The 17,031-nt window shown below is 33.0% G+C and overlaps 4 protein-coding genes and 1 long non-coding RNA gene across 6 annotated transcripts; 1 reads left to right on the top strand and 4 right to left on the bottom strand.

Moving 5' to 3' along the window:
- Positions 1-219: 219 nt before the first annotated feature.
- Positions 220-807, bottom strand: LOC147935265 (uncharacterized). The gene has a single exon (XM_087472931.1). It carries the CDS (start codon positions 805-807, stop codon positions 220-222), a length of 588 nt encoding a protein of 195 aa, XP_087329057.1.
- A 150-nt stretch (positions 808-957) lies between these two features.
- On the bottom strand, positions 958-4,183 carry LOC147935264 (uncharacterized). The gene is made up of 2 exons (XR_015571546.1): positions 2,653-4,183; positions 958-1,141 (listed from the first exon to the last, which is right to left on the bottom strand). It is a non-coding gene; the product is annotated as an uncharacterized LOC147935264 (long non-coding RNA).
- LOC109127423 (glutathione S-transferase T2-like) lies at positions 1,252-2,321 on the bottom strand. Its single transcript, XM_019232081.2, has one exon. The coding sequence runs from the start codon at positions 2,278-2,280 to the stop codon at positions 1,360-1,362; it is 921 nt and encodes a 306-aa protein (XP_019087626.2). The 5' UTR covers positions 2,281-2,321; the 3' UTR covers positions 1,252-1,359.
- A 444-nt stretch (positions 4,184-4,627) lies between the features above and the next one.
- On the top strand, positions 4,628-7,087 carry LOC109124432 (BAG family molecular chaperone regulator 1). Of its 2 annotated transcripts, none has more exons than XM_010444426.2 (5): positions 4,628-5,185; positions 5,293-5,595; positions 5,684-5,940; positions 6,040-6,186; positions 6,271-7,087. In XM_010444426.2, exons 2-5 carry the CDS (start codon positions 5,340-5,342, stop codon positions 6,631-6,633), a joined length of 1,023 nt encoding a protein of 340 aa, XP_010442728.1. In that variant the 5' UTR covers positions 4,628-5,185; positions 5,293-5,339; the 3' UTR covers positions 6,634-7,087. The 2 variants fall into 2 exon arrangements, with proteins under 2 accessions (XP_010442728.1, XP_010442729.1); XM_010444427.2 differs by having other exon boundaries at positions 4,777-5,202.
- A 7,772-nt stretch (positions 7,088-14,859) lies between these two features.
- LOC147935263 (uncharacterized) lies at positions 14,860-15,832 on the bottom strand. Its single transcript, XM_087472930.1, has 2 exons — positions 15,509-15,832; positions 14,860-15,417 (listed from the first exon to the last, which is right to left on the bottom strand). The coding sequence occupies exons 1-2, from the start codon at positions 15,830-15,832 to the stop codon at positions 14,860-14,862; spliced, it is 882 nt and encodes a 293-aa protein (XP_087329056.1).
- Positions 15,833-17,031: the final 1,199 nt, after the last annotated feature.

The following is a 17,031-nucleotide window of genomic DNA, read 5'->3' as shown; positions in this document are numbered from 1 at the left end:
GGAGCTCGACCATGCAAAATATTATCAAAGATTGGAGATCGGTCAAGAATATTGATATTAATGTACCTGGTAGTCCAAAGAAAGCATGCCAGATCCAGAGATCATAAGAAGCACCCGCCTCTAAAACGATTGTGGGCTTTCCAGATTCGCGGGTGTATTGACCTTTCCAAGCGGTGGGACAATTCTTCCACTCCCAATGCATAAAATCGATGATTCCTATCATGTCGGGAAATCCGCGAAACTCGCAATGTCGAGTAGTCTTTGAAGATCTGTTGGTGTGGGTCTTCTCACGTACTCATCTCCAAATAAATTTACGATTGAATCTGTAAAATTTTCCAAGCATGATAGCGCCACGGTTTCAGAAAGTCGGAGGTATTCGTCAAACGCATCAGCTGCAGAACCATATGCCAGCATACGAATTGCTGTTGTACACTTTTGCAATGTAGACAGACCCAACCTTCCAGTAGCATCTCTTCTTTGTTGAAAATAGGGAACTTCATTTACGAGCTTATCCACAATACGAATGAATAATGGCTTGTTCATTCTAAAACGGTGACTGAAAATTTTGGGAGGGTAAGTAGCATCCTCACTGAAATAATCATTCCACAAGTGGTCATGACCGACTTCTCGATTTCTTTCAGTGTGAATTCGCTTTTTTCTTGGTTTAGGTGGTGGTTGACTTTTGATTGGTGGAGTAAGAAGATTTTGCCATACATGATTGGTGATTTGATCGCATGTTTGATTAAAACATTCATCAAGTATGTCATCAACATCATTTTGGGAAGAAGAATGGGAAGAAGAAGCCATTGTAAGAAAAAGGAAAGTAAAGATAAGGAATCTTTTTGTTGGTGTTGAGAATAATAGGAAAATGCTTGTGATATGTATTGTTATGAAGTGTTGATCATTATATAGAAAAAGATGATATCTTGAGTACAAAAAATGTGTGGTACACAAACATTGTAAATAATATGTGGTATAAAAAGAAACTTTAAACTTGTGTTAGAAGTACAAAAAATGTGTGAGTACATGAGATATTTGTGTCACGGACTTGACAATATGTGGTACACAAAAATTGTAAGCAATATGTGGTAACATGGAGGGACATGGAGGGACTGTCACGGAGATCCCCTTCTTGGTCGACCTAATTCATAAAACAGAACATATTCAACAAACAAACTTAGTCCGATTCATAAAACATAACTTATTCAACAAACAAACTTAATCCGATTCATAAAACAGAACATATTCAACTAACAAAAGCATACATCTGATTCCTTGAACATAAGCATACATCCGATTCATGTTCCAAACACAAGATAGCATAGAACACTACAAACATAGTTAATAAAACATAAAGATTCAACCTGATGAAATCAAATCATTGATTAGTTTTTCCTTAAGGGCTTTTTCAGTTTCAGTAAGTGAATCCTTTTTAGCAATGAGAGCTTCAAGCATCACATGTAAGCTATGTTCCTTTTTCATAGCAAACTCCTTCTCCTTCAAAGAGAAATCCGCTTGCTTCATCTCATACATCCGCGTAACACGTTCCATCTGAAACTCCGAGAAAGCTTTTCCATCCTCCTCCACAACCGGTTTAGCCTTCCCCTTTGCAGCCTTTGCAGCCTTAACACCAGGAGGACGGGGCTGTGGTTCATCTTCGACATTAACCACAGGTTGTGCGGACACATCCTCACCCACCACCCTTCCCTTTTTCACTCCATTAACTTTAGATGATGTGCTAGCACACCATTTCTGATCATATCTTAACTCTCGCCAAGCATGCTCCAAGGTAAACCTCTGATTCTGATCATTGAAGTAAATTTCGTGTGCTAGCTTCATCATATCATCTTCGTTTTGTCCACTAGACTTCTCCCTTGTTGCAGCTTCGAAACAACCAACAAACTTGCACACCAAGTTGTTTATCCTCCCCCACCTCTGTTTACAATGACGAGCCTCTCTTTTTGGCTGACCTTCAGCATTCGGACATTCCGCATAGTAATCCACAATCCTCTCCCAAAATGCTCCACGTCTTTGCTCATTGGATCTGATCGGATCCTTGCTAGTGTTAAGCCATGCGCTAACAAGCATGACATCATCAGAAGGTAACCATGCATTCCTTGACTTCCGGTTTTCTAGAGGAGATGCAGGTTTAGATGGAGCCTCCGAACATGGACTCTCACAATGAGTGTATTCGAGGTTTTGGGTTTCATGTTGACTGGTTAACAGATTGAAGAAGCTTGGGGACGGACGATATGGATTCATGGAGTCGTCTGAATCCATATCGTGTGTTAAAAGGATATTGAAGAAGAAGTTTTTACGGTTAATAGTGTGGTGTGTGTTTACTTGGTGTTTTTACTATGAGGATCAAGTCTTTCAATTTATAATGTTAGTTAGATGAATTTAAGTTTCACAACTAGTTGCTTTAAATTTTGTATTTATATTTTAATCTACACTACAACAACCACACAATAAACATCTTCACAACCATAACACAAACCATCATAGTTAAATTTGGATGTAGACCTCTCTAATAGGCAAGTACTAAACGTATTAATAACAACCAACAAACAAAGCAATATCATCAATGTGAGACTCGACTCTTACTTAAAATAACACCAAATTAAATGAAGAAAAAGGATGATGCTAAAATACCTTCCTTCATAGCCGAACAGATAGCAAACTCTATACTCATATACTTCCATCAATCCATTTGTCCCCATTTAACCTCAAAACAAAATAGAGACATATATCACAATCCGCAAATTAGAATGAATATCAAACAAGGCCAATATACTTTGTTTTCTACAATCTAAATCGAACAATAACAATATACTTTGTTTTCTACAATCATGTCTAACCAACACAAAAGATCATTTATCAATCGGTACACAAACACAATCACACCAAAAATAGAACACAAACAGACCACAAACTGAACACAGCAAACGGAACACAAACACACCTAATCGGAACACTAACAAACAAAAAAACTGAACACAAACAGACCAAATCGGATCACATGGTTCTCAAGAACCCTAATCCCAATTTAAGCATCACTTATCAATCGGTACACAACACACCAATTTGGAACACAAACAGACCAAATCGGAACACAAAGAACCAACAACCCTAATCCGTGTAAACCATCAATTATAAATCGGAACACAAACACACAAAGAATCCAATTTTCGAACAAACATCAAAAACCCTAAACTGCGATCCAAAATCAAATAAACCTAACTGTAAACCTAATCTTACAATTGAACTGAGAAACTTACACTCTCAATCGGATTGATTTCAGCATTGAATCGCCTTCCCCTTTGCAGCGCCTCCAATACAACCTCCACGACGATTCACTTTGCCGCCGCTACAGTCGCCTCCACCAAGATCTCAGCCGTGTCAAATCGCCTCCGACCAAACACGAGACTGATTCTATAACCTCCGATTAAAGCAGGCATCCTTTGTCGGATCAAGACTTCGTTCGCGAGTGAAGGAGAGAAAGGGAGAAAGAGAGAAAGTGATAGACGAAAAAATGGTGATCGGCGTCTTAATTTTTTTTTTACCCTTTTGTACTTTACAGCCCAACCAACGAAATAAGTACACGTACCGTCCCTTAAAACTGAGTTCAGGCTGTTAAATAAGAGGTTCCCTTTGATTTTTTCCTTTCTTCTGATTTAATTTTTTCCTTTCTTCTGATTTAATTTTTTCCTTCTAAACACTAACAACCCCGGATGGAGATGGTCTAAGAATCAGCGATCGATCCCAAATGGTTCGCCGTCGAACACGTAGGATAAGAACCACACACACATGGTTGTGTTTTTAAAGACCAACGCAGAGTCAATGATTGGATCCCTTATATGAATTTTTCCCAAATTGTCATTAGCCATCATCACACGTGGACGACAGACCGATTCGTCTTCTAATGCCTTTACCTGCACCTCATCGTACAATAACATTATCCCCCCAATTCGTCATACGTATTTGTTTATTTTTTCTTAATTTATTTATGTACAAACATAAGCGTAATGAAGCCACTAGGTGCTTTAATGCTTTGTTAGCTACCCTTTCCATTTCTGTACTCTCTTTTTTGGTATATGAATCATTGTTGTTTAATTGCACAATTATATCTGTATGTACTTCTTAATCTCAGTATTTTTAACTTCTTTTCTTTAGATTATACCCATCTACACGCAGATTATTAATGCCTATTATATAGTACTTCTTCCTCCGTATCACAATAGATGATGTTTTAAGATTTTTACATAAATTAAGAAAATATTTAATATGTAGCAATAAATGTATTATTTATTTATAATAAGATATTTTATAATTATTAATCAAAAGTATTTCATCAAACTTTTAAATTTCTATTTAATGGTTCTTGAAATTTATAATTTCTTAGCATTAATTGATAAAAGTAGAAAGAAAATCATTTTTTGTAATACAAAAAAATATTAAAAAATCATCTTTTATAATAAGGAGGGAGTATATTAGTAAAATTATACCCACTCGAACCTACTCGTATAGGGTAGTTTTGCAGCTCAATGATTAAAAAGGTTAACCTGAAGAAGTGAACAGTAAGATAACTATAATAATTAACATACTCTAGTTTCCAAATGATAACTTTGTCACTTCGGAAAAAAATAGTAGTAATCCAATGAAAACACGAAAGAAAAGAAAACAAAATATATATTCCGACAAAAATATATACAATTAAAATGTATGTATATGTATGTATGTAAAAATTGACTTATAATAAGTCACAAGCACAACTTAGCTGGCCACTCGTTATATTATTCTTCTTCTCTCGTCTTAAATAATTAAAGACTTAAAAAGTATTATTTTTTGCCCCAAACAAATTTCTCTGAAACTAAGAAAACTCGGAACAGAGAATCCGGATGCTTTTCTCTGATTCTTCTACTCTTTCCTAAATTTTCTCGGGAAATCCCAAAAACTTTCTCTTTTTTTTTTTTTTTTTTTTCTGAGTGAAATAAAAAACCTTTTCGATCTGAAGTCAAAACTCAAGATTCTTGAAAAATTTGGAAGCTCAAAGAAGAAGAAAGAGTTAGTTAGATCAGGAAAGGTCTCTGGTTTGATCTTTGTAGTACACGTGGCGAAATGGGTTGGACTTGGACTTTGGAGTTGTATTGTTGTTGATGATGTTCCTCCAAGTCCCCGATTTCTTGTAATAAACATTCTTTTGTGTGTCTTGTCTCCAATGTCTTTTGTCTTTCTTTCTTTCTCCTGATTTAACTAACTAATAATCTCTCTCTCTCTCTCTATTTATATCAGAAAGATACTCAGATCCGTTTAACTGAGAGGAAGAAGAAAAGGAAAAAATGATGAAGATGATGAGAAACAAACCGACAAATCTTCCGGCGGCGGCGACGGCGACTAATGGCGGCAGAGGTTCCGGTGGCGGCGGCAGGGAGTCAGGCGGTCATGAGTGGGAAATGAGACCTGGTGGTATGTTGGTTCAGAAACGTAACCCGGATTTGGATCCTGTTGGACCTCCACCACCGCCTATGATCAGAGTCAGAATCAAGTACGGTTCCGTCTACCATGAGATCAGTATTAGTCCTCAAGCTTCATTTGGTTAGTCTCTCTCTTTAACTATATTTGGAACTTTGAGAAAGGGTTATGGAATAGAGAGAGATTTATGTTGGTTGGTTGATGAGTGCAGGGGAGTTAAAGAAGATGTTGAGTGGACCAACGGGTATACATCATCAAGATCAGAAGCTTATGTATAAAGATAAAGAGAGGGATTCAAAGGCGTTTCTTGATGTTTCGGGAGTTAAAGATAAATCCAAGATGGTGCTTATCGAAGACCCTATTAGCCAAGAGAAACGGTTTTTGGAGATGAGGAAGATCGCCAAAACCGAAAAGGCGTCTAAAGCGATTTCTGATATTAGTCTTGATGTTGATAGGCTTGGCGGACGGGTAATGCCCTTTGCCCGCCTTGCTCTTTCTTTTTTTTTTTACTTTCTTAGGTTTTGTTTCTTGCGGTGAAATCTTATTGTGTGTGTTTTGTGTGTGTAGGTTTCGGCGTTTGAGATGGTTATTAAGAAGGGAGGGAAGATTGCGGAGAAAGATCTTGTAACGGTGATTGAGTTGTTGATGAATGAGTTGATTAAGTTGGATGGTATTGTGGCTGAAGGTGATGTGAAGTTACAAAGAAAGATGCAGGTAATGTAATATCATCTCATGACCGAAGATTTTTTTTCGTAATGTTCTTTAGTTGTAACGTTTTGTTTCTATGTATATATGCAGGTGAAGAGAGTGCAGAATTATGTTGAAACACTCGATGTGTTGAAGGTGAAAAACTCCATAGCTAATGGACAGCAGAAACAGTCAGGTGCTCCTAAGCGACTTGCACCGATTCAAGAACATAATAATGAGGAGAAGCAAGAACAGAAACCGGTACAGTCTCTCATGGACATGCCTATACAATACAAGGAGAAGAAACAAGAGATACAAGAGGAGCCAAGGGACTCAGGATCAGCTCCATTTGTGGTAGAAGATTCTTCTACTAAATGGGAAACATTTGATCATCATCCCTCTACACCATTGAGCTCGACTACTGCAAATAATCACACGGTCCCGCCCAGGTTCAATTGGGAATTCTTTGATTGAAAAAAGGTTTCTCATTTTGTGAAATCTTTTTCTTTCTTTTACTATATAATTCTTGTGTGGAGGTGTTGTTGTTGTTTTTGTTTTTTTTTTTTTTTCAGGCTTCTTCATCATGATTATGATTCTTTTGATGTACTTAGATTTTTGTGTGGCGTTTGTTTATTGTACTGGGAAATAAACAGAGACGCTACAGAGAAGTGATTATGAAAAAAAATCTGTGATTCATGTGTGTTTCACTTTCTTCTTCTACTACCTTAGAAATTTTTCATTTGGTGTTTTTTTTCTTACTTTTGTTGCAAGGGACTAAAACCTTCTTGATGCAAGAGAGGGTCTCTTTCTCTCTCTGTCGGTTTCGTTTTTTACTCAACTTTGAAGGATATCAAAAGAGTAGACAATGTGTAGGTCTTCTAAGTCCTATTATCATATCAGGCTCTGAACAAAAGTTTTTTTCTTCTCATCTTTTTGTCAATAAGACAACTTTTACTTTTTTTATTTTTCTTAGAATGAGGCAAAATCATGCATATCTAAGGTGGGGCATCTTTTTGTTCACACAAATGAGGAGAAATAAAGTTGAATACAGAGAATTTCATAGAGAGCCAAATATTTCTTGCTAGTAATTTTATTTATGGTTAAGTTGTGTTTTTATCTTTTGTTTAAGGTAATAGTTAATCTATCTTAACATTTTTGGAGTACATTTTTTGTGTCATCCTTTCTTATCTTTGTATCCAAACAAGTTTCAACTAAATTCTCTACAATCCTTACAACCAAACACAATGATTTCCTTATTTGATAATATTAATTTCCTAAAATCTATCTACCTAATTTAAAGCAATATGTTAAATTAAAATATAATTTTCCTTTCACTTTTATTTAATCTTATATTTAATTATTTAAATTACTATTTAATACATTAAGTTAATAAAATTTTAGATTTTTTTAGCATATGATGTGATTTGAATTTTTATAAGCGGATATATATTTTAAAAATTGTTTTAGAATTTTTTTAATCAAACAAGTATATTTAGATATAGATTATTTCATATTTGAGTTATTTTAATATATAGAAAATAACTACCTTAACTTTTTTATTAATTACTGTAAGAACATACATATATAACAATGTAACATTTATATTAAAACTCAAAAAAACTTGATCTATTTATAATATATTCAAAAGTTTTTTAAAAAAAAATCGTCCCGTAATATACCACACGCTAGTTTATGTTAAGACGAGAGATATTGGGGTCGATTTGCCTCGGGGAATCATAGTGAGTACGAACATGTGGGCTCGTGCTGAACCGTTATGGTTAACTTTGATTGTGGGTGAGATTCAAGTTATCAGATTTTTTATTTCCTCTCTAGGAAAATGGTGTGAAACTGTATTTTCCATCGTTATGCGACTAATATCAAATGTCATTATCTACTTGACTACTTGTGTTCTTTTTTGTACATGTTCTTTAATATTCACTAGAAAAAAAAATAGTAAATTTTCATTAAAACATCAACATGAATTTCAAACTCATGTACCATTTATCTATTTCCATTTTCTTCTAACTATTTCATACCATTCTCATTTAAAAAATGACTACCATTTTGTATCACCAATCAATCCATCAATACTATACACCAAAAATTGTAATTAATAAAGTATTTTCGGAGGACGTCAATTATCTCTCACCATCAAATAATATATGTAATCATTTGGAAAACTAATCTTGCAAATAGTTGACGTAAAGTACAGATTCACTCTCGCGATTAAACTAATAAAATGAGGCGCATATTAACAACAATCATACCCAAATTATCACTTATTTCATGCAAATAAACATAATTATTAACATTTAACTATTGTAGATTGCATATAATCAATGAAAAAAAAGATGAAAAAAATATGAGATTGATTAGTTGTCACTGCACAAGTATTACGGATTATACAGTAGTGAATTAGAAAACCATATTTATAGCTAGGTTACAAATAATCAAGAATAACTCAAACTTTGTGACCTCTAAGAAGAATCATATTGGGACCAAGATATGGCACGAAACACTATGATATATTATATTACCCTAAAAGATTAAATTTCGGTGGTTGTGGTGTCTCCACGAGATAGAATCGACCAACTCGAGGGTTGTGCTGTGAAGTGTGGACCAAAGATATAATCATCAAACGAAACACACACAAACACACTAAAAAAATCGGTAGGAGCTAAAAATATAAATGGTCGACTGTCGGTAGAAGAGGACAGAACAAGTAAGTAGTTAGAAGCAATTATCAAAGAAGCATCGCAATCAATAGTGAAGTCTTTTCTTATATACATATATATACGTACACATATAAACCTACTAGATCATATTTGGGACTAATCTTGAATACAATCATGAATCATCACGTGAATACCGCAATATATTAAAAGAGAGTGTGTGTGTGTGGCCAATAAGAATTGACAAAAAAAAAAGAATTGACAAACAAAACGAAACAATTATTACACTATATATATTTAATTCAGTACAATGTTTAATTATAAAAGCAAACAATGTTTTTTGTTTGTTTTGGTTTTTGTAATTATATCGCTAGAGATGTCAATACATTACATGCAAATTCTGGTTAACAGTAAAACATAAGCATGCATCTCCGGATCTCCCCACATATAATGGGGTCTCAAAAGGTTGTCCGCAGCCTTTTCTTGAATCAATTGAAAGAAATCATAAAATTAATATACTGATATATCGTAATATATTAAATGATATACCATCAAAAATCAATTACCTTTTAATTTTTTTTTAAACGATTTTGTGGTAACAATGGGTGTTGACAATTTGACATTATTAGAAAAACCTACTATCACTAAAAGAAAATTAAATAAATCAAATTGACAATATTTGCTACAAGGCAAAAGGGAAAATCATCAATATTGAATAGACAGTTCTACCAATGAAAATGGAAATATTAATTTGTTTGGAATTATACATACTTACATTGGATAGTGTGAGACTTTACTTAGGAAAAAGAGAGCTTCATCAATATAGATACATTGTCATTAGATACATAAGCATGCTATCTTTAAAAACGATCCATATTCTATTAGATTGGTGAAAAATAGACTTCCCTCGAGGAATCTTTGTGTGTAATTTGTTTTTATAGGATGAGATATTATGAAATACTGCTAGAGACCCGTACTAGAAATATTATTTATATTATAATTTTTAGAGCACGGATTGAATTTTAGAGCACGGATTGAAATTTAATTTATTTATATTATAATTTTTATATAAAATAATATAATTTATGTGATTGTTTTAAAAAGTTTTTTTGGATAAAATATTATGCAATAAAATCATATGCTAAATATGATGGCTTGAAAAAAGACATATATTTTGTAAGTTTTATATTGTTAATGATTTTAGATAAGTACTCGTGCTATAATACAGGTTAAATTTTATTTTATACAAAATTTTGTATATTTTATATTTTAAAATAAAATTTTAATATGTTGTTTTAGTTTATGTATGTGAAGTTATTTCAACAATGTATATTCTACATCATGACTTGAATGTCATTATAATACATAATTTTGTAAATTTGGTTTTTAAAAATCGAGTTATTATATTTTTTGTTTTAATATACTTGGTTTCTTGAAATTCTTTCATATTATAGTGACATAATATTAACATTGCTGTAACAAATCAATTTAGAGTGTTTATAGTTTCTAACTTTTATATCAAGTTTTAATATTTTAAAAATATTTCAAAATAAATTATTTAAAGTTTATTATATTATAATAAACTATAAAATTCAACAAAAAAATATGAAATTGAACTTAAGTATTCAAATTTTGACCCGGTACTCAGTAATTTTTTAAAATTCAATAGATATTATTTTAAAGAATAATATTACTAAAGCTTGAATATTTTATATATTGAACAATTTATACTTGTTTTTAAAAATTCAACTTATGGTATATCCAAAAATAAAACTATTTTTTAATTATACTAAATAATATGATAATTTATTTGTTTCACAAAATAGACTCATATATAAAAATGAGAGGTGAAGTATAATGATAATTAACAAATTAATATGTTAAGTTAGATATCAAAAGATTTTAATGTGGATGAATAATTTAATAAAAGAAATTAATATGGTAAGTTAGATGATATAAAATGATTCTTTAGAATATTTTCTTTATGATTTTCGGAAATAAATTAAAGTTGTACTCACTAATTAATTTGTAACCAATTAATCTATAACCTATTTATAACCAAATTATTAAAATTATATAGTCTACAAAACAATGTTGTGTACTTCCGTTTTATTATAAAGGGGATTTGGAAATGTTTTTCAATTAATACTCAAAAATAATCTAGTTGGTGTGTATGAGCATTAATTAGTCGATCTCTAAATGGAATACTAGACTCCCACCAATTCAGATTAGTTGTTATTCTACGTTATTGCACACATATTAAAAAAATAGATAAATGGTCTATTATATAGTTGTTTGTTTGATTATTAAAATTTTAAATTATTTAATATTTTATTTATTTTATATTTGATAATAAAATAATCTCCTATATAATAAAACGGAAGTAAACAACCTTTTTTGTAAACTATATAATTTTTATAAGTTGATTACAAAATAGGTTATACATTAAATATAGATTGGTTACAAAAAAAAGTTATAGATTAATTGGTCAATCTATGGACTATGTAAATACACTTAAGAATATCCCAAAAAATCTTCTTAAAGAGAATATTTCAATGACTTATACAATTTCCAAAATAAAATCTTTAATATTCCATATATTATTACAAAATATATACTGTTAGGCATAAAAATATATTGGTAGGCGTAAAAAAAAATCTTGGCAATTTATCACACTTAATCGTGATTTCTGAGAGCTTATTATGCAGTTGAAAATAAAATATTTCCTAATCACGAGTCATATTAAAAAAACTTTCACCGAACATGTTTAAAAATTAAAATAAAAACAAATAACAAACAGAACCATTTCTCATACATAAAATTACAAAATTAACAATACAAAATAGATGTTTTTTTCAAACTATCATATTTAGCATATGATTTTATTGTTGCATAATGGTTTATCTAAAAAACTTTTAAAAACAATTGCATAAATTATATGTTATTCTAAAATTATAATATAATTAAAAGAATTTTCAACTCGTGCTCTAGCACGGGTCATAATCTAGTTTTTTATTAAAATGATGATATTGGAAAGCAAAACCGTAACTAAACTCAAACAAAAAAATTAAAACTAGAATGACAACTATATTAAAACAGAGAAAGTATGATTTTATTCTCATATATAGTTATTGCTATTCCTATGATTTCAGTGGATGTCTTCGGATGCCATGAAGTGATGAAACTATTTAAGAAAATGTATTCTGTTAAATATTATAGAATTTGTGTACATATTTTATCCATGTGATTCAGTTTAGTATGTTATAAATATTCATTGAATAATAAGAATGTACACTTTTTTGTCATACCTTTTAGAATACTAGGAGGATTATAATAACTTAATTATAAATTTGAGCACCTATGTTAGTTATCTATCAAGTCTACAACCATAGTTATGGAACACAACTAAGCCTAAATATATAAATAAAACTCTAAAACCACCCCACCACCATATATATTATAGGGTTGGTAAACAACTGAACAAGGCAGTAGTGCCAGTGGGCTTCCGAATTATTTTAAAAACATATAATACATATGGAATTAAATTCCGATTCTGGAACTGGAAGATAATAATAAGTTTTGCGTTGTTTATTTATATTATATTGTAACCGTATGCAGCAGGAGCAGTAGTAGTAGTAGTAGTCAGACTCAAGAGATGGGTAATGAAAGCAAATAATGACGAGGTCAGTGAAGTTATATGGCTTCTCTTTAATCATCTCTTCTGATCTGGTAGTTCTCAGACAGGGAAGTGAATGCAAGATAGTAACGTTAAAGGTTGCTTTGGAACCACCTAACCTCTTTGGTCATCAATATTGATGACATTGACCAAGTTAGAAAAAAGTACCAACCTTCTTAATTGTATAGCTAAACTTCAGTTCCACTCTTAGTATTTAGATGATAACCAACATGATTAGAAGAAGTATAAAATCAATTAAGAACGCATTCGAGTCAATAGTAACAAGTGGTGGAAGAATTAACGTAGAGTAAAATATTTGGGTTTGATGATGTGAGCAAAAGAACACAGCAAGAAAAGAAAAAAGCAGCTTTCTTCTTATCAATAATAGAGTGGTCGCCAGCTTGGTGACCATGGACATAAGTGAGACCTGTGTTTCATCGTTCTTTGAGATTCCTCAAAATACAAACGTTTCAAAGCGCAATAGACATCAGGCAGAGGCTCCTCCGTCAAAATCATATTGATTGTATGCATGTGAGATTGGTTCACACCGATCAAAAACTGCCTAAGGCACTCCTCTTCCTCATATTTTTCCCAAGCTTCCTTTGCTCCACAGGTACACACAACAGGAGGTTTGTAATACTTCAACTCGTTCCACAATGTCATGAACTTTGTGAAATAGTCATTGATATCCATTGACTCATGCTGCTTCAAGTTCCATAACTGTGTCTTGGTCTAGCTTGAAGCGCTGACCACATTGCTTGAGCAGTCTTATGGTACATAATACTCTTTCTAAGATCCTCAGATACAGAACTCATAATCCATGACATCACCATGCTATTACAGCAAGACCACATAGCAGATGTTTGATCATTGGGAGGTGGTTTAAGAAGTGTTCCATCAACAAAACCAATCTTGTTCTTTATTCTCAAAGCTACGGTCATGAGAGGGAGCCAAATATGGTAATTAGAACCAGTAAGAACCTCATCCGAAACAAGGCTTACACCGGGCTGATCACCTTCACATAAACATAAAGGGTTACGTCTAACACATTGGTTCTGATTGTTATTGGTACCTCCAAGAGTCATGATTCTAAATAGCTGAAAAAATATATGCAAAGCAAGTGTCAAGTGAGTTAGGTTTAAACTGGAGAGTAATGATCACGGAACTGCCATAAATCAAAAATTTTTATCTTAGAAATCAACTAAACATGGTAAATTCTAATATATCATTATCATAACTAAAAAAGCTAAACCAAATCTGGATTCATCACAGTTTCATATGAAACTAACACTCGGATCGGATCGTGCTCAACGCAACATTACAGACATGCAGACTAAAATAGAAAACACTGCGTTTTGAGAAGATTATCGATGATCATACCTTGTTTCTGGAAACCAATGCCGAAGGTTAGTTCGAAGACGATTAGAGAAGACGCAGTTAGTGTTGTATCTTATATAAGGTTCTCCGCCGGAAGAGACTTGTGGAAAAAGAAATCGTTTTACTATTAAACCAATTCAATTTTCTTATGAATTAACTAATTTGTTTAATTTGTTTCTCTGTTTTTACTTTTACAATAGGGAAATTTTATAATTAAGGTTGTTCATACTCCAAGGTATATTCCTGGAAAAAAGAACATTCCAAATAGATTCTATTTTTATTTTAGTACTAATACCTTATATAATTTATAGAAGTTGTAAATTTACCCATTTATTTTATCCTTTTCAAAACTGTAATAAAATTATTATATTATTTAAATTACACAATTTTTATTTTACAATCAAATTACACATTTCTTATATAAAAAAATTAAAAAACATTGCATCATATAATTCCTCTTTTGCAAGTAATAGTCTCAAATTTTAGAATAAATATTTATACCAAAACCTCTAAAATTAACCAAGATAATTGGTCGAATATTTGTCTTCATAATCAATTACTATATCATTATATAAAACTTATATAATTTTAGATAGTAGTTACTCCCTCTGTTCCACTTTATTAGATTTTAAAGCTAAAAACACAATGATTAAAAAACCATGAATATATATTTTTTTCTTTCCAATAATTTTATTAATGATCAGAGTTAAGATCACTGTTTACAGACTGTTGTAAAAAACTTGGACAGAAATTAAAAATCTCCCATGGAGTTGGATATACAACAATTGTTTTTGCTAAAGTATCTGCACTAGTATTCTGTTCTTGATGGCGAAAGGAGAAAGTCATCGATGTAAACATATGGCGGCCATTGTTTGATCGAATCAAGATAGTGTTATAGCTTGTGGTTATGTCCGTCTTGGTTGAGTAAGCGTGTGATATTTAAATTATCACCTTCAAAAATCATTGATCTGTAGCCTAGACCCCAACTACATTGTATAGCCCATAAAAGACTTGAGCATTCAGATTCTTCTGGAGTGGGACGACCTTAAATTTCCCCATGCCACAATGTAGTTCATTAACATTTGAGTTTTTGATTATCCACCCGAGACCTGAGACCTTTTCTCCGTCATGGTGTGAGGCATCATAATTGCATTTAATTCTCCCTGCCTGTGGTTTGGTCCATCGTGAGGTTCGCCTGACGGAGTTGCCTTTGTGTGATTGGACTTCATGCGTAGTTGTATGAGTTAACCATTCCACTGTATCTGTTGTAGCTTGAGTGGTGATTGTGGTCACCGTGATGTTCTTTTTATTGAAAACAAGGTCATTTCTTCCCTTCCAGATTCTCCACAGCAGCCAAAAAGGTAAGGAGCAGAATGTAGAATCCACAGTTGTGTCTTTAAATAGTACAATAAGCTCCAGCAATTTAGCTTCTAAAGTATTCCTTGGGTCACATAGTCGATCTGTTGGAAAACCCGTCGTTCTCCACACCATAGCAGCGTAAGGGCATGAGAATAGCATATGATCTGTTGTTTTCTATTGTTGAACAACATTTTGCAAATTATGGATTTACTTTTATGTTTCTTCTTAGTAAATTTTCGCCCACTCCAATGGCCCTCGATGCTACCCTCCATAGAAAGTGCTTTATCTTTGGTGTTATTGGTAGTTGCCATATGCCGGCTGAAAGTGCAGGTGTAGTTGCTAATGGGGGTTTTGGACCAGGTTCGTTGCTTGTACTATGCAGTGTCGTCCAATATTCAGACTTAACTGTATAGTTTCCATCTTTTGTATAACTCCATAGGTAGTTATCAGGAACTGGCGTTGCTGGAAGAAAAACTTTGTGTATCAAGTATCGATATTCAGGAATCACTATAGATTGAATTTTGTCTTCATTCCAATGGTGGGTTCCTGGATCTATAATATCTTCTACTAGAAGATTAGTATCCGACATTGGTAGTATCCGGGGAGCACGAGGTGGCAAAGTTGGTAACCATGGATCTGTCTCAAGTGCAGTGATGCGGCCATCTCCTATTTTAACTTGGATTCCTTTTTGTTAAAGCTCACATCCAAACAGTAACGAGCTCCAACCATATGATGATTTATTCCTCTTTTTTTGCATTGAAAATGCTTTCATCTCGAAAATATCTTGCTTTTAAGAGCCCAAATAAAAGACAGTGAGGTCGTTGGATCAATTTTCACATTTGGTTTGCTCACAACGTTTGGTAGAACAGATGAAGGTCACAAAGCCCGAGTCCTCCTTTCTTTTTTGATACAACCATCTTCTTCCAGGCCACCCAAGACACTTTACGTTTAATTTTAGACTTTTTAGTTGTACCCAACCAAAAGCGTGTCATCATACTATCTAATTCTGAACATAGCTCCACAGGGAGTTGGAAACAATTCATAGAGAAAATTGGCATCGCATATGCCACTGCTTTGATCAATGTTTCTTTCCCCACCGCTGACAAGAATCTTGTTTGCCAACCCTCTATTTTTTTCTGAACATTATCTAGGATATATTGGAACATTTCTATTTTCTTGCCATTGAATTGTTCCGGTAAACCAAGATATTTCCCTCCTCTTCCAATAGTAAGGATCCGTAGTGTTTGCTGAACCTAATCTCTGTTTCTTTGTAGACGTGAGCACCAAAAGTAATCGAAGATTTGTGTAGGTTAATCATTTGGCCTGATGCATCCTCATATTCCTTGAAGATCTTTAGGAGATTGCAACTATTCTTGTAATTCGCTTTGAGGAAGAATAGAGAATCATCGGCAAAGAGGAGGTGAGAGACAACGGGACCCGGAGTACTTATGTGTATACCTTGGATCTTCTTATCACGAATCGCTTATGTGATGAGTGAGCTCAGGACATCAGCACACAAGATAAAAAGATAGGGAGATAAGGGATCACCTTGGCGTAATCCTCTTAAGGACGAAAAACATCCATAAGGGCTACCATTGATAAGAATAGAGAAAGAAACAGAGCGAACGCATGCCATAGTCCACTTAATCCATCGTGCATCAAATCCCTTTTTTATTAAAACAGCTTCCAGGAACTCTCAACTGATACGGTCATATGCTTTGCTAATGTCTGTTTTCACAGCCATGTAAGAGTTGGCACATCGTTTTCTCACTGGTAAGGAGTGCATCA

Source organism: Camelina sativa, chromosome 11, assembly GCF_030686135.1.
Source record: "Camelina sativa cultivar CO46 ecotype springtype chromosome 11, ASM3068613v1".
In the NCBI taxonomy this organism is placed as follows: domain Eukaryota; kingdom Viridiplantae; phylum Streptophyta; class Magnoliopsida; order Brassicales; family Brassicaceae; genus Camelina; species Camelina sativa.
Note: the sequence above shows the minus strand (reverse complement) of the source record. Positions and strands in the feature narration are given on the sequence as shown.

Bases quoted from the DNA above. Each gene is read 5' to 3' on its own strand.
- LOC147935263 (XM_087472930.1), bottom strand. From the start codon at position 15,832: ATGTCGGATACTAATCTTCTAGTAGAAGATATTATAGATCCAGGAACC. The intron at 15,418-15,508 runs GTAGCATCGAGG...GTTCAACAATAG, and splicing joins TAAAGCACTTTCTATGGAGG to AAAACAACAGATCATATGCT.
- LOC147935265 (XM_087472931.1), bottom strand. From the start codon at position 807: ATGGCTTCTTCTTCCCATTCTTCTTCCCAAAATGATGTTGATGACATA.
- LOC109124432 (XM_010444426.2), top strand. From the start codon at position 5,340: ATGATGAAGATGATGAGAAACAAACCGACAAATCTTCCGGCGGCGGCG. The intron at 5,596-5,683 runs GTTAGTCTCTCT...TGATGAGTGCAG, and splicing joins TAGTCCTCAAGCTTCATTTG to GGGAGTTAAAGAAGATGTTG. The intron at 5,941-6,039 runs GTAATGCCCTTT...TTGTGTGTGTAG, and splicing joins TTGATAGGCTTGGCGGACGG to GTTTCGGCGTTTGAGATGGT.
- LOC109127423 (XM_019232081.2), bottom strand. From the start codon at position 2,280: ATGGATTCAGACGACTCCATGAATCCATATCGTCCGTCCCCAAGCTTC.